General features: G+C 43.7%; 2 protein-coding genes across 23 annotated transcripts in view; both read left to right on the forward strand.

Moving 5' to 3' along the window:
- Positions 1-1,598, forward strand: part of EFCAB3 (EF-hand calcium binding domain 3) — a 477,549-nt gene extending 475,951 nt beyond the window's left edge. For 17 of the 19 annotated variants that reach the window (XM_047833629.1, XM_047833634.1, XM_047833633.1 and 14 more), the window contains one exon: positions 1,112-1,598. In XM_047833629.1, coding sequence (XP_047689585.1) covers positions 1,112-1,438 — 327 coding nt within the window. In that variant the 3' untranslated portion in view covers positions 1,439-1,598. The remainder of the gene's footprint in view (positions 1-1,111) is intronic. The other 2 variants (XM_047833652.1, XM_047833651.1) reach the window with 1 other exon arrangement.
- Positions 1,599-5,860: 4,262 nt separating this feature from the next.
- METTL2A (methyltransferase 2A, methylcytidine) lies at positions 5,861-19,573 on the forward strand. 4 transcript variants are annotated; one of them, XR_007146984.1, is made up of 9 exons: positions 5,861-6,018; positions 6,226-6,317; positions 8,042-8,397; positions 9,446-9,495; positions 9,832-9,892; positions 11,834-11,973; positions 13,773-13,879; positions 15,749-15,955; positions 16,768-16,850. XR_007146984.1 is itself a non-coding variant. In XM_047833462.1 (9 exons), the coding sequence occupies exons 1-8, from the start codon at positions 5,909-5,911 to the stop codon at positions 16,018-16,020; spliced, it is 1,047 nt and encodes a 348-aa protein (XP_047689418.1). In that variant the 5' UTR covers positions 5,861-5,908; the 3' UTR covers positions 16,021-16,024; positions 19,562-19,573. The 4 variants fall into 4 exon arrangements, 3 of the variants coding, with proteins under 3 accessions (XP_047689418.1, XP_047689417.1, XP_047689419.1); XM_047833462.1 differs by lacking the exon at positions 16,768-16,850 and adding an exon at positions 19,562-19,573 and having other exon boundaries at positions 15,890-16,024; XM_047833461.1 differs by having other exon boundaries at positions 15,890-15,955; positions 16,768-17,812.
- The last annotated feature ends 2,503 nt before the right edge of the window (positions 19,574-22,076 follow it).

Raw genomic sequence — 22,076 nt, forward strand, 5'->3', positions numbered from 1 at the left:
CCACCTACAACCAAATCTGGCTACTCTTGTTCTCCTGAAAATTTTTCAAATCTGTCTCCTTCATCCCATCCTATCACTACTGCCTTCACTAGGCCCTCATTAGGTCTTGCCTGGACCCCCCAACCTCCTATCCCTACCTCACAGCTGCTCCCCTCCACCCACTCTCCACACAGCTGCTCATGATCTAACATAAAGATCCAGCTCTGCCCCTGTCCTGCTTAAGAATGAATGCTTCCCTCTCAACGATGGCAGGAGTTTTCAACTCTATTTTCTGCTCCACACTCTGAGAGACTTATCTCCCTTCCGTCAGAAACAGGTGGTAATTGTGGTACCTGACTGGCTCAGTCGGTGGAGTGTGCCACTCTTGATCTCAGGGTTTAAGTTTGAGCCCCATATTAGGTGGAGAAATTACTAAGAAGGGAAGGGGAGGGGAGGGGAGGGGAGGGGAGGGGAGGGGAGGGAAGGGGAGGGGAGGGGAGGGGAGGGAAGGGAAGGGAAGGGTGGCTCACTACAGCATGATTTTCACTAGGAAAGGGCTCTCCCAACCTCCCTGAGATCAAGTCTAAGGGCCAGTACAGCACAGTGCTTTGCCTGCCTCATCTCCTTCACTCCTTCCCTCCCACTTTCAAAACCTGACACTTTAGCGACACCAACGTGCTTGTGCCTCTACCAATTCCAGAGGCCTTTGTTCCTTTGTTTCTGCTATCTCCTGTCCCTGAAACTCCTTCCCATCACCAGTGACTCTCTCAGTCTGGCCAAACCCTTGAGGAACTACTCAGCATCTCTCCCTCCCCGTCCTAAGCTGGATTGAGTGCCATCCTTGGCACTCCTATTATATCCAGAGCCTGTCTCCATCCCCCATTTCCTCCTTGTTTTAGTCTATTGTGTTTTTAATATTCTCATAACATTTCTTCTCTCATTATTCCCAAATCATACATTTGGATTGTCCATCAACTCCTAACTTGCGTGTCCTCAAAAGGTCCTACCAATGTGGAAACTCAGTGATGTTCAACCAGCCTGGGAATGTAACTCTTAGGATATCTAGAATTGTGGTCCATAAGTCAAAGATATGGTAAGGTAACTACTGCCAACTTCTGCTCTCTCACTGCAGGTGAAGAGAGCTATAGATACCTATAACTTGGGAATTGCCCTGGAGCACCGGAAAGACATGCTAAACCTCTGGCAGAAGATCCGAGGGGATTTGATTGGAATAGACACTAAAAATGAGTCCTTTTATGATACCTTTTCTACTTACACATGGTCCTGGAATGTTTGCCAAGAATTACTTTCACCAAAGGACTTAAGGTTATATGATGCCTACATGAATAGGCATACCTTCCACAACTCTGTATTCTCTTCTTCCTCGGATATCAGTGAATGTGACACAGACACAGGAAGAAAACGAAAACGGAAAGGTTTCAAAGGGTTTCGACGATGAGATTTCTACATTTTCTAAACAGCTCACTGCAAACTACTTTTTCATAGATATCAAAATTGTGGTTTCTTGCTTTTGTCTCGTACATTCTTAGCAGCTGGAAATGTTGACATCTTTTGAATTCTGACCAGTAAAAAAGTTTAAGTCATAATGTGGTTTCCCTTTCCTAATTCTTACCTAGTAAATAGAGGTCATGTGGTTTTTTCCCCAGCAAACAACTGCACTCTGCTGCCCCCACCTGGCTCAAAACGGCCTGGGCACGAGGAGAAAACCTAAGATGTGCGCTTACCTTAAGGGCCCCTGTGAGCCCCTACGGGCTCTCCCTGTAACGTGCCTCTTAGCTTATGTGACTGTAAGTGGCACTAGGTTTTTGATTATTTGTAAAAGAGGCCAAAGACAGCAGATGACAATGATCCTTCAGTTCCAGGGAATAATATCACCATCTCCCAGGGAATCTTGATTAAATTTGGGTGTTCCTAAGGCTCCTTAGCCACACATCTTCAGGCTGATCTCTTGGATACCTTTTAAAAAGGGATGCTGCTTTCAGGGCATCTGGGTGGCTCAGTCGGTTAAGCACCCGACTTTGGCTCAGGTCATGATCTCACGGTTCTTGGGTTCAAGCAGCACATCGGGCTCTGTGCTGACAGCTCAGTGCCTAGAGCCTGCTTCAGATTCTCTGCCTCCCTCTCTCTCTGCCCCTCCTCTGCTTATGCTCTGTCTCTCTCTCTGAGAAATAAATAAACATAAAAATTTTTTTTAAAGTTTATCTCATCCATTATACTTGTTCTTTAATGCATTTAATAAAGATGCACATATGTAACTATATTACACGTTTGGTAGTTATAATTTTTATGGTGGAAAACTACACACAAAATTTACTATTGTAATCACATTTCGGTGTATATCATCCATTACATTATTTTTTCCTGTTAGAAAAAGGAAAAAACATGTTTCACATTGCTGGGGACAGTGGCTTATAATATAAAATCATAACATGCCAGAAAAAAGCAATGAAAATAGTGAAGTCTCCTAGAACTATTTAATGAAACAGTCTTGAAGTAAATTTGTGTTACCTTGAAGAGTCAAAACTCTCTAAATATATTTGCCATTCTTTACAATGTTATGATGTTGAGAACAAGAAGCTTATTGACAAGTGGCCATGTTTCTTACCTGAAGAATAAGATTTATGGTTTGACAGATTTTTTTCTTTTTTTGGTATGGCTATGACCGTAATAGGCAATCTAAGAGATGTAATTTGGATGCCAAAATTAGAATTCCTGAAATATTTTCTTGGATCAATGAGATAACAGAAAAGAATATTTTAAAGCATATCTGTCCTGGAAAATCTAAAATGTACAGTAACACAGTCTTTCTATCAAATTGTCACATACTGTAGTGACAGTATAAACTGGCATCTTGTCAGTATAGCAATAGGTACTCGGCCATTCATTCAAAAATTATTTTTTTAATGTTTATTTTTGAGAGAGCACGTGCAAACAAGGGGGGGAGGGGCAGAGAGAGAGAGGGACAGAGGATCTGAAACAAGTGCTGTGCTGACAGCAGAGAGCCTGACGCGGGGCTTGAACTCACCAACAGTGAGATCATGAGCCGAAGTCGGATTCTTAACTGACAGGCACCCATTGTTCAACATTTATTGAGTTGCATACTATGTGTTGGACCTTGTTCTAGGACCTGGATATAACAGTGAACAAACAGATAAAATGCCCTGACCTCACGGCTTAGTAATCCAGCTAATTATAACCACTGACTCACTACTTCCACTTCTAGACATTATTCCTAAAGAAATAATCATGAATATACAAAATGATTTAGTTACAGGGATGTGTATCGTGTTGGATTTTAAAGTTGCCTAAACGTCCAGTAAGTCACGGTACAGTTCTATAAATTAAAATGATGTTAGAAAAGACCATTCAAACAAAAGAATGATATTACAATCAGGTTATAAAATAGGCTACAACTTCTCAGAGCCATGAGAAGGCTGTATGGGATTGTTCTAGAACCTAATTATGATTGTAGTTGCACAAATATAGATTTTTATGAAAACTTATCAAACGGTACACTTAAAATGGGTGAATTTAATTATATGTAAACTATACCTCAATGAAGTTGTAAAATAAGAGGGCATAAAACAGTTCTGAAACTATTGTAATTTAAAAGTTACTTCTATAAATACATAAGAAAAAAAAAAGACTGGAAGGTATACACCAGTGTTGTTTTTTTTTAAACCAAAGTATTTAATGGGTTAAATTAAGGATGGAATGGGGTAGTTTCTTTTTTTCTTTTGTCTAAATGTTCTACAATAAACATATTTATTTTGCAATAAGAAAAAAAAACACAAAAGGCTGTTTAAATTTGTTAAATCGGCTTATTCAATTATCTAGGCCTGCTACATGTTCTGTGAAACTTTAAGGAGAGCAAATCAGGACACCAGGGTCCCTTCCCCCACTTTCAGTTCCAGAGCACATGCTTACACAGACCGGAATTTCCACTGACTGGAACTTAAAGAAAAGCATGAAATAATTACCCACGTCCCAGGTTGACACCCAAGGCAATGATCCAGACTGAGAGTTGTTAACCTTTCCAGGCTTTGAACCCATGCCACCCAGCTAGAAGAGCTCTTCCAGCTCACCAGCAGAGGGACCCTTAACTCCCCTGAAAAGTTTTGCTTGCTGAAGATACAGTCCAGCGTGAAGTCTGGTAGCACAGAGGACTCAGAGTCACGTCTTCCAAATTTCTGCAGAAAAATAACTTCTGGTGCTTCAAAAGATGGAGAAACATGAGTTGTACAGGTCAACCAAAGATAATTGTACGAAAATTCAGGATACTTTTCTCCCATTTCACCAAAAGGGCCCAAGTTGTTTGCCATTTTAAATGACTAGTTATGGGAATTAATATAGTAAGTGACTTCCAGTGAAAACAGAGTGAGCTCCCTGCAAGAAACTCTGCAGTGAGAATGTTGATTAGGAGCATGAATAGCTTTTGGTGTGGGGAGAAAAACGAGTGTAGAAGAGACAACAAGATGCCAAGAATACATATAAATCAACCACTATGTCAAACAACTGGCCTTGAGAAACTATAAAAATCCTCGTCACTTGTTTTTTGGAGAGGAGGTCTTGTTCAAAATGTTTCAAAAGACCATGAGAATGGCAAAAGTGTTTTCAAATAAAGTACAAATTCTCTACTCTCATCTTTTCAATTCACTCACATATTTTTCTTTGTGATTAAGGAGGATTTAGGGCCCGTTCCAGTTTCTTTTCTGAGAAAGATACAGAACCTCTCATAGCTCCCTTCAGTTTTGCGTATGGAAAGAATCTGCAATGAAGGAAACAACTGGGTACCAGTGTGCTGAGTCTAGTAATGCACCATCTAAGTAACTAATTAACCCTTTCCTTATCTTCTTCCAGATGGTAATCATTACTCTCCTGGAACCCTTCTCAACTAACCTTGGGCAGACAGCATGCTTTCTTTTGAGAATCAGTTTGTAGTAATTATCAAAATAGAAATGGAAGGCTGAAAATGTATGAACATAAGAAACTATGTGTGTTTGCATTACAATCCTGATTGTGTGAATAAGCTCGGATATGGATAATTCCAAAAAGTATGTGGTTACAAAAAATTTTTTAACTTGTCCTTGGATGGATATTCCATTTGATTAAACAGATAAACCTTGTGCTCTCAGAATTCATTTCATATCCTCCTCCCAGAAAAATCGTGTTTGTTTTTTTTTTCATAGCTTTTCACACTACAAAAAGCTGACGATGGAAGCTGGAAAACTGCCAGATTTCCTCGGCCAGCTTGCTACCTTCCTCAAATTCTTCTGACCATAAGCTCCATGGGACTAGCTACCTTTAATTCTCAAAGTGATTTTTCCTGTCTTAAAACTTGAAGGAGGGGTGCCTGGGTGGCTCAGTCATTTAAGCGTGAGACTCTTAATTTCTCCTCAGGTCATGATCTCGCAGTTCAGGAGATCAAGCCCCCCATCAGTCTCTGCACTGACACTGCGGAGCCTGCTTGGGATTCTCTATCTCCCTCTGCCCCTCCCCCATTCTCTCTCTCTCTCAAGATAAATAAACATTTTTAAAATTTTTGAGGGAAACGGGGGAACCTGCTAGAGGACCCCAGCATAGAGAGGAGGCTCAAGCTTAATTAATGTCTCCCACTTTCTTGCGGGCCTGCAAGACCACTAGGGCCTCCTGGCAAGGGATGGGGAGTAGGAAACCCACTCCGAGAAGACATTCTGCCAGAGTACGCCCCGCCCCATTCCCCAACCCCATCCCCAACTCAGGCCCCGCCCCAGTGGGCGGAGCTCGAGCACCAACCTCCACAGGAGACTGCCGCGCCCCGCCCTGCCCTGGTCCTTTCCCGCCCAGACTCCGCGACTTCCGGAAGGGGGCGTGGCTCCGCAGGAAGTTTTCTCTTTACGGAAAAGTAAGCATATCCGGCTCCGGTGTCATGGCTGGTCCCTACGCCGAGTGCGCGCCCGCTGCCGTCGGCCAGAAGAGGCAGCAGTTTGGGAGCCGGTTCCTGAGCGACCCGGCGCGCGTCTTCCACCATAATGCCTGGTAACCGCCCTGCCCCTCGCCTGGCCTGCGGCCCGCCCTCTGGCCCGCCGCCCCGGGCGCTGCGAGAAGCCCCTGACCGCCGGCCACGAGTCCCGCTGCCCTGCTTGAGGCGCTCTCCTCCCGTGGGAGAGGCGCTCCGGGGCCAGCGACTCACCCTGCCCGCGGCTGGAACGTGAGGCCTCTAAGCTGCCCGTTTGATTTTCCCAGGGACAATGTTGAGTGGTCGGAAGAGCAGGCCGCGGCGGCGGAGAGGAAAGTCCGGGAGAACAGTACCCAGCGAGTGTGCCAGGAGAAGCAAGGTGCGCCCAGGTGGGCCCTCGGTGGTATCTGCAGCCAGTGTACTGCTGAACGCACTGTCCACGAGAGGCAGAGAACCGAGACCGCCAAGAGTCTTTGTTACTGGACTGATACCGAACTCGGGGGTAGAACGGGAGGGGGGGGTGGGGTTAGGACGGAAAAGGGCGTCACCCTAAAATCTTGTTAGAGCAAACAGGGAGTATTGTTTTGGGCTTTATTTGAGAGTAAGTGTATCTTGATATTTTCTAGCGATTAAGTTTTAGTTACGTTGTCTAGACCCATGTTAATGTGACTCGCCTTCGTCAACCGTGTGGTCACGTGATTGGCTTAGAGTCTGTGCTTTCTCTATGTGATTGCACTTTTACTGAGGAAATGTGATTGAAGCTAGATTCTAGTGATCTGATTCCCAATGTTGTTGGGGGAGGAAGCCAATGACTGGTGAATGTGTCTTTTCTTCGCTGTGAGGATTTAAGGCTTCTGCCGAGGAGAGCTGGGTGAAGCAGAGTGTAGATAAGTCTGGCCAAAGAAAAAGAGGCCCCTTCTGGAGAGGTGGATGATTTCACTGCAGAATATCTCTGGGTACTAAAACTAGTACTGATTGGGCCTTTTTCCTAAAGGACAATTGAAAGTAGGACTAGAAACTGAGAGGGTAGCAATCCCACAGTTCAGTGTAACAATTAGAAGATTCCAGTTGCAAAATACTCACTTTACATGCTTTGACAGAGACTAGATCAATGCAGGTTAGAGTTGAAAGGGATTTTGAAAATCATGTAGTCCAATATCCTCTTTTTACAGTTAAAGAAACTTGGACCACAGGACATTAAGTGCCTTTCCCAGAGGTAAGCAGTTAGTTAGTAGTAGCAAGGGTGGAACTAAAATCCAATTTCTTAGATTTGTATTCATTTCTACTACACTAGTCAAGGTCTGGCAAAGAACCAAAAACTGAAGCCTTAAAAAAAAAAAAAAAAAAGAAAGAAAGAAAAAGAAAACAAAACTCAAGTCTGACACTGCCTTGATCACCTTAGACTACAGCGTAAACAGTCTACCCTTCTCGAGTCTCTCCTGTCCTCCATCATCAAAACTCTTCTCATCTGAGGACATTTTTCTCTCTTATCCGCATTTCTCCTTTCCTTTTAGCCTTGTTTCTATTTTTTAGTATCTTGTGGTATTACTGAATTCATTTCTTAGCTCCACACTCTATGAAGAGCCACAGACGGGAGTGTATTTTAAGAAGAGCTGCATGTATCATAACCATTGAGTTTACATGGGGAATAACTGAAGAACCTGGGACGTTTCACTTGTAAAAGAGAAAATTTAGAGGTGGAAATAACAGCCCTTAAATGCAAAAGAGTTGTTCTGTATGGCCCTAAGAAGTAGTAGAACTTTAAAAAAAGAAGAAGAAATGAAATAGGACTTTTTGATCAAAAGACACATTTTTTGCTTAATGTTAGAATTTTCTAGTAGTTAAGAGCCACCCAAAGATGTGGGTGGAGAATTGGTAGTAAGTTCGCTGGCAGAAGCTGGACTCCCTAGAAGGACAGGATGCAGAGGGAGTTCAGGTAGGGTACATGGTAGGACTAAAAGATTTCCAGCTCTGAGACAATGGCTCTGCTTGAGGATGCTTTTAGTATAAAATGACATTCAATGAGACAGAATGGTATATGACATTAGGGACAAATAAAATCCTGAGAGATGGTTTTTTAAACTCTTCCCTTAATGTTCACAGTTGATTATGAAATAAATGCCCACAAATATTGGAATGACTTCTACAAAATCCACGAAAACGGGTTTTTCAAGGATAGACACTGGCTTTTTACCGAATTCCCAGAGCTGGCACCAGGCCAAAGCCAAGATCACTTGGAGGATTTGCCCTCCGACAACAAGAGGAGTGAAGTACCTGAATGTAGGACCAGTGAGGATGGACCTGGTTTAAAAATAGAACAGCACAAGTGTTCTTCAAATAGTCTTGAACATGAAACACAGACAGCTCCTGTGGAAGAAAATGTAACTCAGAAATTCAATCACCTGGAAATCTGTGCTGATGAGTTCCCTGGATCCTCAGCCACCTACCGAATACTTGAGGTAACCCCCCTTTATTGTCCTGATAATGGGGTTAATGAGGCTGTCGTACACGTGGGTGGCCTAGGGAGGCTGACCACAAAAGTGGTGAAGAAGGTGCCTAGACTTGACTCCTATATTGGCCTAGAAACACCTCCTTTTTTTTTTTTTTAAGCTAACGTTATGTACTAAATTCAGACCAGATATTTGGTGGTTGTAGCACACAGATACATCACCTGGGGTGCTACTTGGGAACATCGTACTGCCCTGAACGTTGTAGCATCGTGCTGTACCTACCACTTAGAAAAGGGTCCCGAGTCACAAGACAAAGTCTTTTACTTCTCTTATAATACAGTTAGAACATGGAGGGGTTAGTTGGGAGGGTGCCTGCTTCTCCGGCATGGGAGAATTCTTGTCTTCCTAGTTGGGGTGGTGTGGCTGAGGCCAGACGGTGACTATACACTCCCCCAGAAGCAGATTACCCTAGGGTTGAGTATACTTCCTGCATGACCTTGTCAGTAGTCCCTTACCCTCCCCAGGCGGAACGGGACCTCTGCCTCTCTGTCTGCCTCATAGTTACGAGGATTGCATACATTGAAGTAACGTATGTAAAATGGCTTAGAATCGTGTCTGGCAAGTAGTGAGTCCTTAGTATATGGTTGTTTTTATTATTACCACACCCAGACTAATCTTATTTGTGGTCCCCTTTTCATAAATTTTTCAGCTTAGTCAATTAGAAACATTTTTTCCAGTAATGATATAGTGCAGTTCAGTAAGAAAATATTTCATCTATAGGACTGTTTGCTAAAACTGAAAAAGTAAAAGCAATCTATGCCCTTTTTTCCATACCAACTCCCTTCTGCTGTTGAAAGCCCATGCTTTCAAAGTCTTCTATGGCTGCCTCTTTTAGACTTTCTGAGGTCAAGGTCAGGGAATGGCATGGGTATTATTTAGCTCTGGTCACCACACCTTCCCTAATGGAGTTAGGAGGCAAGATTATTGATTATTTATCTAGCTCCAGGAATTAATTTTTTGGAAAATCCTGTAACTAAAAGTTCATTTCTGTCTGCAGGTCGGTTGTGGTGTGGGAAACACAGTCTTTCCGATTTTACAAACTAACAAGTAAGTGTGTTTAAAGTTTAACTGTGTGACCGCACACAGGAGAAAGGGCTGTGTTGTTTCTCAGAACTTACTGCAGCAAACTGGCAACAGTGGTTATTGGGCACCATGGGTGACGGGAGATCGGATTTATGGTCTGGATTTTTTTTTTTTTAATGGTCTTGATTTAATTTGATTTCCAAGTTATCTTTGTCATCAGGAAAATTAGTAAGATTCAAAACGTGTTCCATTGTTAATATGTGGTGTCTTTGATATTTTAACCTCTGCTACACAGGAAAGAGAACAGACACAATTCACTTTATAGTCTTAATTGTTCTACTGTTTTTCTGCCCATTTCAGTGATCCAGGACTCTTTGTTTACTGTTGTGATTTTTCTTCCACAGCTATAGAACTGGTCCAGGTGAGTGTAATTGCTCCTATCCATCATTTTCACTGGTTAGAGGGGAAAACGTCTTCTAAAAGTCAGGGTCTCTAGCAATGTTTTTAATTCTTGTGTTTTTTTAAGTTTTTATTTATTTTTTAGAGAGGGAGGGAGGGAGGGAAAGAATCCCAAGCAGGCTCCGCACCAGCAGTATGGAGCCCAGTGTGCGGCTCGAACTCACAAGCCATGAGCCAAAGTCAAACATTTAACCCACTGAGCCACCCAGGTGCCCCTTTTATTTCTTATTCTTATGTGGTCCGAAAGTAAGAGATTTACAGGCAGCAGTAGCGGAAAAAACTAAACATGAATACAGAACCTCTCACTGGCCAGCTGTGGAACTTTGGGCCTGTCTCCTGACCTCTCCAAACTTTCCTTTTAAGGATTGAAATGAGAAGACTGTTTCTAGTCAGAATTCTTTGAATTATAAGTCACAGAAACATCTAGACAAACTCAGCCAGTGAAAGAAAGAGAAGGTCATGCAACCCAAGGACGTAAAGTGTACCCAGGACTGTAACTGAGCCCTAAAAAGGTGGCAGATACCAAGGCGAGTTGACTAGCCAGTAAGATGGCACCACCCTCTCCTCCTCCTATCACAGTACCTCCCTCAAGTTCATGGTTTCCTATCAATCATAGCTCAGTGCCCATTTGTCCTTTGTTCTCTGTTTACAGACCAACTTTCTGTAATAGGTTTTTCCTGGTTTTACATATGATCCTGACATGCTCACCCTTACCAGTCCACCCTGTTCAGGGTTCTCAGAGCCTCACCACAATGACTTGTCCTGATTCCAAAGTCCCCAGGAATAGTCTGATTGACCCAGCCCAGCTGATAATCTACTTGCCCTGTTTGAATTAGCGGGGGCCAATGAGGAATAAAGTCACATTTTTGGAGAAGAGATATGGAAAGGGAAATTACCCTAATGTGTCTGTTACAATCATGTCTAATGCTTGTAGCAGAGGAGCTCCAGAATTGGTAGTTGTGTCTTTCTGGAGTTACTTTCATGGATCCAGACCAGGTGAATATTGAGGCTTATCTTTAGTTAGTTTTGGGTTTTTTTTAGTTAATTTTATGGTAATAAAATATAAAGTTAAATTTTCCACATCTAGAGACATAGGTTTTCCTGGAGAATTCTGTGGTCTATGTGATATGGTATAGTTGAGTTGGGAGTTGTTTTAAATCCTGCTCTTAAATGTTTAAATGTCTGTATGTTTTATCTCTCTCCTGATGGGGGTTTTATTTTTCCTTATGGCCACTTACCTTCCTGATGATTTTCCAGTCTTCAAATCTAACTCTGCATCAGAGTAAAGAATAAAAGTAGAGGAATGAAGAACTCTAGTTTTAAAAGTACCGGTTAAGGGCACCTCGGGCTGGCTCAGTCAGTGGAGCATGCAACTCTTGATCTCGGGTTGCAAGTTTGAGCCCCATGTTGGGTGCAGACATTACTTAAAACAAAAATCTTTTTTTAAGTTTATTTATTTATTTTCAGAGAGAGAGAGAAAGCACGAGGTAGGTAGGGGCAGAGAGAGAATCCCAAGAATCCCAAGCGGCACTCTCAGTGCAGAGCCCAATGTGGGGCTTGAAGACACGATCTCTGAGATCATGACCTGAGCCAGAATCGGACACTCAACCGACTGAGCCACCCAGATGCCCCAAAACTAAAATCTTTTAGAAATAAATAAACAAAAGTACCAGTTGGATTCCACAAGCTCCTCTCTGGAATCGTTCAAGAATCTTAACCTTTGAGTAAGATTGCGTGCCTTCGTGATTAGACCGATAACCCTCAGTGGGCAGTAGCTGCGGTTACACTTAAAGCAAGATAAGATTTCCTTGAGGCCGTGTGAATGTGTGTGTGCGCGCGCGTCTGTGTGTGTGAGAGAGAGAGAGAACATTTTCTAACCTGTGTGTCTCTCAACTGTCTGCAGACAAATTCAGCATATGATCCCTGCCGGTGTTTTGCCTTTGTTCACGATCTGTGTGATGAAGATCAGAGTTACCCAGTGCCCACGAGGAGTCTTGATATCATCATCCTCATATTTGTTCTTTCTGCAGTTGTGCCAGACAAGTAAGTTGGAGGTCCTTTCACCAGCAGTGTAACAAAAACAAAGCGTTCGTCAAAGTTGGGCCCTGAGTAAGAAGGATCCTCTGATAGGCAGGGAAAAGCCACTCTGTCAAAGTGTTACGAGTGTCTCATCCCTTTTCCTAGATTTGCAAGTTCCCAACTTCTCTTTCAGCCTCTAAACCTCTGCCTGTTGACTGCAGTGATTGGTCATCGTTCTGGTTTAACATCCCTAAGGAATGGGAGAGTAGTGGCTGTGTTTTTTTAATTTTTCTTTTAAGTAATCTCTGCACCCAGCGTGGAGCTCGATCCCAAAAACCCCAAGACCAAGAGCCACACACTGTACCCACTAAGCTAGCCAGTCACCCCTCATTGGCCTTTTTAAATGCTTGCGGTAAACCAAGCTTATTAACAACACAGAATTTATGGTGAACCTTAACTCAGGTGTTCCTTTATGCTTAAGTTCTTTGGAAAACTGCAGTTACAAGAGAATTCCATAAAATAAAGTTTAGATGAAAGGAAAGTCAGTTGCTGAACTCTAAAAGCTTCTTAGGGACGCCTGGGTGGCTCAGTTGGCTAAGCATCGACTCTTGATTTCAGTTCATGTCATGACCTAAGGGTCATGAGATCGAGCTTGAGAGGCTCCTTGCTCGGCATGGAGCCTGCTTCAGATTCTCTCCCTGTACTCCACCCCCACCCCCACCCATGCTCACATGCACTCTTCTCTCCCTTAAAAAAAAAAACAAAAAAAAACTTCTTAGACATGGGCAACCAGCTGTCCTGATGAAGTACTATCCTCAGGAAGCAGCATCAGCCAAAGACCCAGAGGAGTGATTGATTTTCTCTAGCTCCCATTTCCTTTAGGATGGCACTGAGTCATCTGACCTGACACGACATTGTGATTGTGGATAAAGGCAGATGCAGGACAGCCCAAAAGCCAGGCATGCTTCTAAACATTAATAACTGCAGAAGTTCAGGGGCACCTGGCTGGCTCATTCAGTAGAGCATGTGACCCAATCTCAGGGTCATGAGCTCAAGCCCCACATTGAGGGTAGAGTTTACTAGATAGATTTTTTTTTAAACGGCAGAAGTTTAACTGCTATAGACTTAAAAACTGACATGGACTGAAACAAAACATTAGAATTAAAATTCATTATTCAGTTATTTAAATAGACTGTGTAGCACTTATACTTCTGAGGTTAGCACAGCCGAAACCCCCACGAGGACTGTGTATGGAAAGTGCAGTCAGAATGGAAAGCTCTCTGCCGAGGTGCTCATTTGCATGCTGACTCACCCTGTAAATTGCAAGTTCTTAGGGTTTGATCTTCGACAAATGGAAAGACACAGTCTCTGCGCACAAAGAGCTCGGGCCTGGGGGGGCAGGCAGAGGAGTCCACCGACTAGTAGTCCACACTGCAGGTTTTCAGCGTGGCGCCCAGAGAGGCACAGGCGCACAGGCCAGGGGCGGCTTCCCTGGGAAGTAATCGCAGGAGTGGGCAGTGAGCCAGATGCAGAGTATGTAACTTGGCCCATGGTCGAACTCTCCAGCAGAAGCAGGTTGTCCTCGGGCCTCTTCATACTGAAGGGACTGGGTCGAAGCCACAGTTGTGAGCAGACCACAGAAGGCACATCAGAAGCTCAGACACGCGCTCCTGTTCTCATCTGAAGGGAGAGCAGAGGAGCTAAGATTTCAGGGGCCATGTGTCAGCAGGATTACGAAGTCCACTGGCTCTTCCAGACGTGCTACAAGGAGAAGGGACCCTGTCCTTAAGGAGACCTGATCTTCCTTCTCTGTTGCCCCACAGGATGCAGAAGGCTATCAACAGGCTGAGCAGGCTTCTGAAGCCCGGAGGGATGATGCTTCTTCGAGATTATGGCCGCCACGACATGGCTCAGCTTCGATTTAAAAAAGGTATCGTGGGAGTACCTGGGGGGTTCAGTCAGTTAAGTGTCCAACTTCGGCTCAAGTCGTGATGGCGCAGTTAGTGAGTTCAAGCCCTGCGATGGGCCCTGAGCAGACAGCTCAGCCTGGAGCCTGCTTTGGATTCTGTGTCTCTCTCTCTCTGTGCCCCTCCCCCACTTGTACTCTATCCCTGTCTCTCAAAAATAAATGAACATTAAAAAAATTTTTTTTAATAACTAAAAAATAAAAAAGGTATCATGGGGGCACCTGCGGGGTTCAGTCAGTTAAGCGTCCAACTTAAAAGTTCAGGTCATGATCTCATGGTTCATGAGTTCGAGCCCTGCATTGGGCTCTCTGCTGTCAGCACGGAGCTTGCTTGGGATTCTGTCTCTCCCTCTGTCTGCACCGCCCCCCCCCCCAAATAAATAAATAAACTTTAAAAATAAAATAAAATAAAACATATTTTGCTACTGTAAGCAAAACAACAGATTGGCCATCCGAATAGATGTATAAATCCGTGAAATCGATTAGAAACCTAGAGTTACAGCTCCAATATGAAGTCATTTAATACATGACAGAGGTGGTATGTTTTTGAAGATTGTGTGATCTAGGTATTGGGCAAATCTGTAAAACCAAGACTGCTGCATTTAGAAGAGCTAGTTTTAGAAAAGACATTTGATTACATGAATAATTTTAAACAAAGTGTGGCCAAAGGTACCATTAAAACAGTTTAAAGACCGATAATTTCGGTGCATAGAACAGATAAAGACTGCATTATTATCTGTGCTCTTCGGGGACTGTTGGTACGTTGATAGGGAAAAGATCAGCAACCCACCCAAAACACAGGGAAGAAAATTTTAGACTTGATTCCCAGAAGAACATATCCAAATGACCAAAAACAAACTTGAGGGTAACAAAAATTAGGATGAGATGACCACTTCTTTAATCTGCCAACTCACGAAAAGAGCTATGCTTCTCCATTAATGGTTTTTGGTTTTGCTTTAAGATTTTTTTTTTTTTTTGAAGGAGAGAGACAGAATGTGAGTGGGAGAGGGGCAGAGAGAGAGGGAGGCACAGAATCCGAAGCAGGCTCCAGGCTCTGAGCTGTCAGCACAGAGCCCGATGTGGGACTTGAACTCACAAGCCGTTAGATTATGACCTGAGCCAAAGCAGGGTGCTTAACCGACTGAGCCACCCAGGTGCCCACTGGGTTTTTTGAGCACACTGGGGCTATTGACTCAGTCTAACAGTCCTTTCGGGAATTCATCAAGAACTAGCATGTAATACATACGTAAGCAAAATCTCGAAAACCAAGTGAATGCCTCCGGAGAGGGGACTCTGGTGCCTGCCGCGTGGGGTAGATCCCTTACTGTTGGTCTTGGAGGGGCTTCCGTTCTGCATTCCCAGATGAGAAGAGCAGTGTACAGACAAGTATTTTAAAGTTGACCCCACATGTAAGAGTAGCTGGAGAGAAATAAGCAGAAGTGAAGCAAGTAAGATCATATTGGCATTCAGAAGGTACAGAGGGGCACCAGGTTGGTAAATTGACGTTAGGTCAGAGGGCTTGGCAGCTGAAGGGAGAGCGTCCGTAACCAAAACAGCGTATGTCTTGTACTTGTGAGCGAGTGTGGGCAGGTGGACAGACATGGGAAATGGTTATGGTGTCTATCTCAAGTTTCCTTTCCTCAGACTCAGCTATGGTCCTTGGCTTTTATTTGTTTACTTTTGTTTTACAAAGAGTATGTGGTATTTATGTAGGTCAGGGAGGGGGGAAAACACCTTCCAACACGAAACAACTCTAGAACAGAAGGCTGAGGTTCACATGTGTGACGTAACACCGCATTTCAATCACTCCCCTTGGGGTCCTCTTCTCCGAAGATTCCTGCAACGTGCCCAGAGCAACCAAGAAGGGATTCTGTTCTCTGCCCAAGAAATGGTATCACGATGTACATTTGATTGGCAGTGAAATTCAAGGAAGTGCTTTAAAGTCTCTCTGATGTTTATCACATCGCTCCACAGGTCAGTGTCTGTCTGAAAATTTCTACGTGAGAGGCGATGGTACTAGAGTTTACTTCTTCACACAAGGTATGGAAATGCTCATCTTTCTTCATGCTAACAGCCCCCCAAACACCAGATCAAATGTTGCTTGATACAGTCTCGGAAGCAAAACTGTCATGCCCCTTCTGCCTTTTGAAGACATTTCCTGCCTTTCCAGGCCACCTGAACGGTTCACTGTTCTCCACACGGGCTCCACTTACAGGAGCCTTCAGTCCTCTGCTTTGCTCCTCAACTGTCTGCGCTTCCTCCCTGTGGCTTTGTCCCAGATGGGAAACCTGCCCCTTCGGCAAGACCCCAGTGCAGCTGGTTTTGCCCTGTAAGCCCGGTTGTCCTGTAGGTGCGCCAGAATTAGGCTGTGCTCCCCGTGCCCCGGCTCCCAGGTGTAATCCAGAGTTGCCCTCCTCTGCGGCTTGCCCTGCCTCGGGGTTCCTCCCCGACCAGTGCCATCCTTGGGCCCTTTATTGTGCCACATACTTCTTTGAGCTGTTGGTTAAAATATAGTGGAAACTCTGCTAAAAAAGTGGCTTTGACATTACGTGCATAGAGATTTTGCGTATAACCTGAAGGTGTCCATAAAGCCCTTGAAAATTCTTTCCTGTCAGCTCTAAGGCTCTCCCTCTGGATTCCAAGGGGCCCTTGCCAGAAGGTTTGGCTTCCCCCATTTAAACATGAACTTAATATTACCAAGCTGCTCCTACACTTCTAAATAAACAGCCCTGCTGAAGCCACTTGTAATACATAAATAAAAACAGTCTCGCGGAGCCCCATTTAATATAGGAAGTAGTGGACCATGTTTTTTCTTTAGCGGAAAATATGTAAACATCTCTTTTCCGAACCAGATGAGCTGGATACACTTTTCACTACGGCTGGACTGGAAAAGGTTCAGAACCTGGTGGATCGCCGATTGCAAGTGAACCGAGGGAAACAGCTGACCATGTACCGAGTCTGGATTCAGTGCAAATACCGCAAGCCTCTTCTGTCCAGCGCTGGCTGAGTGGCACCTGCTCCTGACGCGTGAGCTCATTGGAGCTTTTTAAAAAGAACATTCACAAGTGGTGTCTTGTCGATGTGGGAAAGTCCAAGGATTCAGACTTGAACCTTAAACCTAGAAAAAATTGCTTTTTATCAAGATTCTAATAATTGTGCTTCCAATTTGGGAAGCCCTTTAATATGTACTTTCCTAAGTTTTTTCTTACTTTGAGATATCAAAGAATCTTTCTTGCCATTTTGTAATTTATCATAACTGAAATTTCATGGGAATCGTGAACTCAAAAGGCGTCAAGAATTTATTTCCATGTGGAAGTATTATACGTGATAAAGTGTCATCTGACTGTGAGTTGCATTAAATTATTTCGGAGTTCAAATATCTGGACTAGGCAGTTGATATATACGGTGAATAAAGGTCTCGTTCAGCGAGAAGCACGTCAAGAAGAATCCTCTTTCTTTGGATATTTTCCTGACTCAAAAATACTGCCTTAGGGGCACCTGTGTGGCTCAGTTAAGCGTCTGACTTCGGCTGAGGTTATGATCTCTCAGTTCACGAGTTCAAGCCCCACATCAGGCTCTGTGCTGACTGCTCAGAGCCTAGAGCCTGCTTCAGATTCTGTGTCTCCCTCTCTCTCTGACCCTCCCCCACTGGCGCTCTGTCTCCCTCCCTCCCTCCCCCCCCTCAAAAATAAACAATTAAAAAAAATTACTGCTTTAAAGAGAATCAAAACATGTCCTTGTTACGTGTTTATTAGTCATGGTCTCCACCTAACTCTCGTTCTGTGGAATTTTAGACACTGTTCCCCCTCTAAGTAACCTATTTCTCAAACAGTAAAACGATCTAGACTTTTCTTGGATGTAAATTTTAAAAAATAAATAAGTAATGGGAAAAAAAGATCTTGACATTTAGCAAACTTGTCTTGTTTTTTTTATTGTGCCCTTAACTGTTTGACACAAAAGGAATTGAGAGAACTTTATTTTAGCCACATGACTGTACAACTGAAAATGATCATCATCAGTATTGCTTTTTTTATGTTCTGCTTTTTTTCAGTTACCACTCCTACATGTTTCCCTCTTGGTGGTTCATAAGTTATACAATGTATTCTTAATTTTTACCAAATAAAGAATTTTCAGTTCTTCCTATGTTTTGCATGTTCAACTCAAATATTCCCATAATTGCTTTTTATCATTGTATTACATGTGGAAATGTGATAAGAAACAAGCAATTTTTTTTTTAATTTCAAACGTAAAGAAAAGTACCAATTACCAAGAATATTGCAAGAATAGTCCATTTTCTTTTCAAAATAGTTTTTTAGAATAGGTTGCAAGGTGATGTCCCAACTCTCCTGCATATTTTCATGTATAATTCCTATAACTAAAGACATTCTTTTTTTTTTTTTTTTTTCCAACGTTTATTTATTTTTGGGACAGAGAGAGACAGAGCATGAACGGGGGAGGGGCAGAGAGAGAGGGAGACACAGAATTGGAAACAGGCTCCAGGCTCTGAGCCATCAGCCCAGAGCCTGACGCGGGGCTCGAACTCACGGACCACGAGATTGTGACCTGGCTGAAGTCGGACGCTCAACCGACTGCGCCACCCAGGCGCCCCAAGACATTCTATCACCAAATAAATCCATCAGAAGTAGAAATCTGAAAACATCCACAGATAACCACGTTTTCCCAATGGTCCCAATAACCTATCACCAGAAAAAAAAGTTGCATTTAGTAGTCATATCTCGGTCCCCTATACTCTGAACAACCCAGGCGTGTTTCAATGGCCTTGACATTTGAAGATCACAGGCTATCTTGCAGACTGTCCCTCGTTTGGGTTCGTCGATGCTTTCTCATGATTTGGTTCAGTGACATTTCTGGCAGGAACACTGAGTGATGCTGTGCTCTTCCCATTACATTCTATCAGGGAATCGATTTTGAATTACCCTGTTATTGGTAATGTTAACCTTGAACACTTCATTGAGGTGGTATCTGCTGTTTTTCTCCACTGAAAAGTTACTAATAAGCATTTCATAGGGTAATGCTTTGAAATCGGGTAAATTACCCATTCCTCATCAATCTTTACCCTCCATTTGGCATCTATGTTCCAATTTCTTGGCTGAATTACTATGATGGTAGCCTGTGAGTGTCTCCTAACCCTACCATTTTTTCTCCATATATTGGTTCTGTAAGGAAAGCTTTTTTTTCCTATTCATTTACTTCTCTTAATCTGGATTCAGATTTCTGTTTTATTTAGTGATTATTACATCTACTGTCATTGGTGCTCCTGTTACCCCAGATTTGGCCAGTGGGAGCCTCTTCAAATGCTTCTGTGATCTTGTGACTGTCCCCACGATTCTCAGAGCACTTCAAGCACAAGTTGTTCCAAGCTTATTTTACAGTTTCTCTGCCCCAGTCTGAATCCAGCATTTCCCCCCAAAAGGTGCTGGTTTCTTTTAGTGCAGAAAGGTATTTAGAAATCAAGCTGAGTGTGCTCATTGCTCCTGGTATGTGCCCGTTCCCAGCCCCCTGAGTGGATGGAGCGCCAAGATATTTGCATGTAGGTACACACACACATACTTGCATCTGTATTTTTATACTACTGCATATTGAAAACCATCAGTTCTGGGCGCCTAGGTGGCTCAGACAGTTGAGCATCTGACTCTGGCTCAGGTCATGATCTCGCGGGTGACGGGTTTGGGCCCCGCGTTGGGCTCTGTGCTGACAGCTCAGAGCCTGGAGCCTGCTTCAGATTCTGTGTCTCCCTCTCTGCCCCTTCCCTGCTCACGCTCTGTCTCTGTCTCTGTCTCTGTCTCTGTCCCAAATATAAATGAACATTAAAAAAAAAAAAAAAAAAGAAAGAAAACTATCAGTTCAGATCACTGCCTTTGGTACCGATCCAACACAAGATTTATTCTAGTTTTTATTCTTCTCTGTACTTTAGTTTCCTTTTGCAATAATCCCAAACTCCTGTGGTCCTCAATATATGGGGGCCAATGCCCTCATATATTCTGACACCCACACCAAGTCACTATTGCCACAGCTCCCCGCCTCACACAGAGGCCCTGCCAGGGTCCAGCACCCCACCACCACCACCCCTCCGCCCCTGCACTAACCTCCACCTTGCTTGGCTTCATCTTTAAAGGGTAAGAGAAAGGGAACTTCCCATCTCTTCCATTGCACTGAATGTATTTAAAACTGGAAAAGGCTGAGTCACTGGAATGGTATTTCACTTATCTTTTGGGATGAGGAACAGATATATTAAATGATCCACTAAAACCTTCCTTTGGCATTTCTGAGGCATTTCCAAGCAACCAGAAGAGTTTTGATTCCATCTTTGGGGCACTTGACTTGGGCTTTGGGCTTTAGGTGTAAAAAAAAGAGCCTCTTTCTGCCCGCTGCTACCTTTTCTTCTCAGTCATCTGCTACACTCTGTTCCCTTGCCCTCTGACTTTTTATCTGTCAGCCTTAAACTCTACAGGAACTTTGTGTAATTTTCTAGCCTTGGAATCACTAATACTGGGCAGAGAACAGTTAAACACGGTCAGGGTAGATTAAAGTAGGACTTTGGTGCCGCTCAAAAACACACAGACTGGACTGTGTCTGACTGCCAACAGTATCTCTTGATATTCTCTTTTACATTTATTTATTTAATTGAAGTATAGTCAACACACAACGTTCCATTAATGTCAGATGTACAGCATAGTGATTCAACAACCCTCTGTATTATGCTGTGCTCACCACGAGTGGAGCTACTGTCACCATACAACACTATTACGGTACCATTGACTGTGTTCCCAATGCTGTACCTTTCATCCCCTGACTTATTCATTCCATAGCTGGAAGCCTGTACCTCCCACTCCCCTTCCCCCGTTTTGTCCATCCCATCCCCCAACCCGCTTCCCCTCTGGCAACCACCAGTTTGTGCTTTGTATTTTCGAGTCTGATCTCTTGATAGTCTTGATGCAAGAAAAGTGCTGCGTTGGCTGGGAAGGTAGCTCCACGTGTGAAACTGCTCAGGAAGTTGTGTGGTTTAGATTCAAGTCTAATGGAGAAGTTTCTGAAACTGACTGATCTGCCTGAGTAGCAGTTAATTAGGCGGAGGAGATAGATTCAATATTGCTTGGAAAATGAGTAACGGTTTGAGAAAGGTGGGTGCACTGGGACTACAGTGGGAGTGAAGCCATGTTCATGTGGGTGGCGTCCAGGGTCAGGTGACACCTGGAGTGCATGGGTTCTTATGCTGTGAACCCATTCATCATCAAAGATTCATCCCCTGGTTTATATACTTCACTGGAGCCTGGCCTCTGCTAATGCCGTCAAACCTGTGCTTTGCAATGGTTCCACTACCTGCCTTCGTGTAAGTTCCCACTCCCTGGGGCTCTGGTTGGAAAAGTAGGGCCTGGGACGCCTGGGTGGCTCAGTCAGTTAAGTGTCTGACTTCATCTCAGGTCATGATCTCACGGTTCATAGGTTCAAGCCCCTCTTCGAGCCCTGTGCTGGAGCCTGCTTCAGATTCTGTGTTTCCCTCTCTGTCTGTCCCTCCCCCCACTCGTGCTCTGTCTGTCTCTCTCAAAAATAAATAAACATTTTTTTAATTAAAAAAAAAAAAAGAAAATCAGAACCCTGGAGACTTACCAGGAAAATGAAAACACAACGTATTAAGACATTCTACTTTCCTCGGGTTGATCCCTATCTTTGCCTAAAGATGTTACTTTAGTAATCGTGGGGAGTCGTATGTAGCTCAAACGATGAACTCAGGACAAACAGCTTCTTTCACTCCGTTCACAAAGGTCTGTTCTTTGGTTTGTGGCTTCTGCTGCTATTTTCAGAGCCCGCTGCATCGATGCGTTGCAGGCTTTTATATGCTTCTGAATGTGTGCAGGTGTGCAGGTTGTGCGGGTTGATTTGGGAACCTTGGTTAGGAGGTGGAAGGAGCATTAATGGTAAGTTTCACAGGTAAAAAATACTGAAATGGTGCACTATGGCCCCCTCCCTTTATTTCAGTGAATTTCTAGGTTCAAGATTGGACATCGCCTCACCTGCAATCCATGGAACACAGTGCATGACCAAGTTACCAAGCAAACAGCCACAGTTGTATTCCATGCTCCAGTGGGGGGACCCCGAGACACAGTAGCCAGTATCCTCGACAAAGGCTCAAGCTTGGCAT

The sequence above is a fragment of the Prionailurus viverrinus genome, chromosome E1 (genome assembly GCF_022837055.1).
Source record: "Prionailurus viverrinus isolate Anna chromosome E1, UM_Priviv_1.0, whole genome shotgun sequence".
Classification (NCBI taxonomy): Eukaryota; Metazoa; Chordata; class Mammalia; order Carnivora; family Felidae; genus Prionailurus; species Prionailurus viverrinus.

Excerpts from the sequence above, each read along its gene's own strand:
- METTL2A (XM_047833461.1), top strand. The coding sequence starts at position 5,909 with ATGGCTGGTCCCTACGCCGAGTGCGCGCCCGCTGCCGTCGGCCAGAAG. Across the intron at positions 6,019-6,225 it reads GTCTTCCACCATAATGCCTG|GGACAATGTTGAGTGGTCGG; the intron begins GTAACCGCCCTG and ends TGATTTTCCCAG. Across the intron at positions 8,398-9,445 it reads CCACCTACCGAATACTTGAG|GTCGGTTGTGGTGTGGGAAA; the intron begins GTAACCCCCCTT and ends TTCTGTCTGCAG.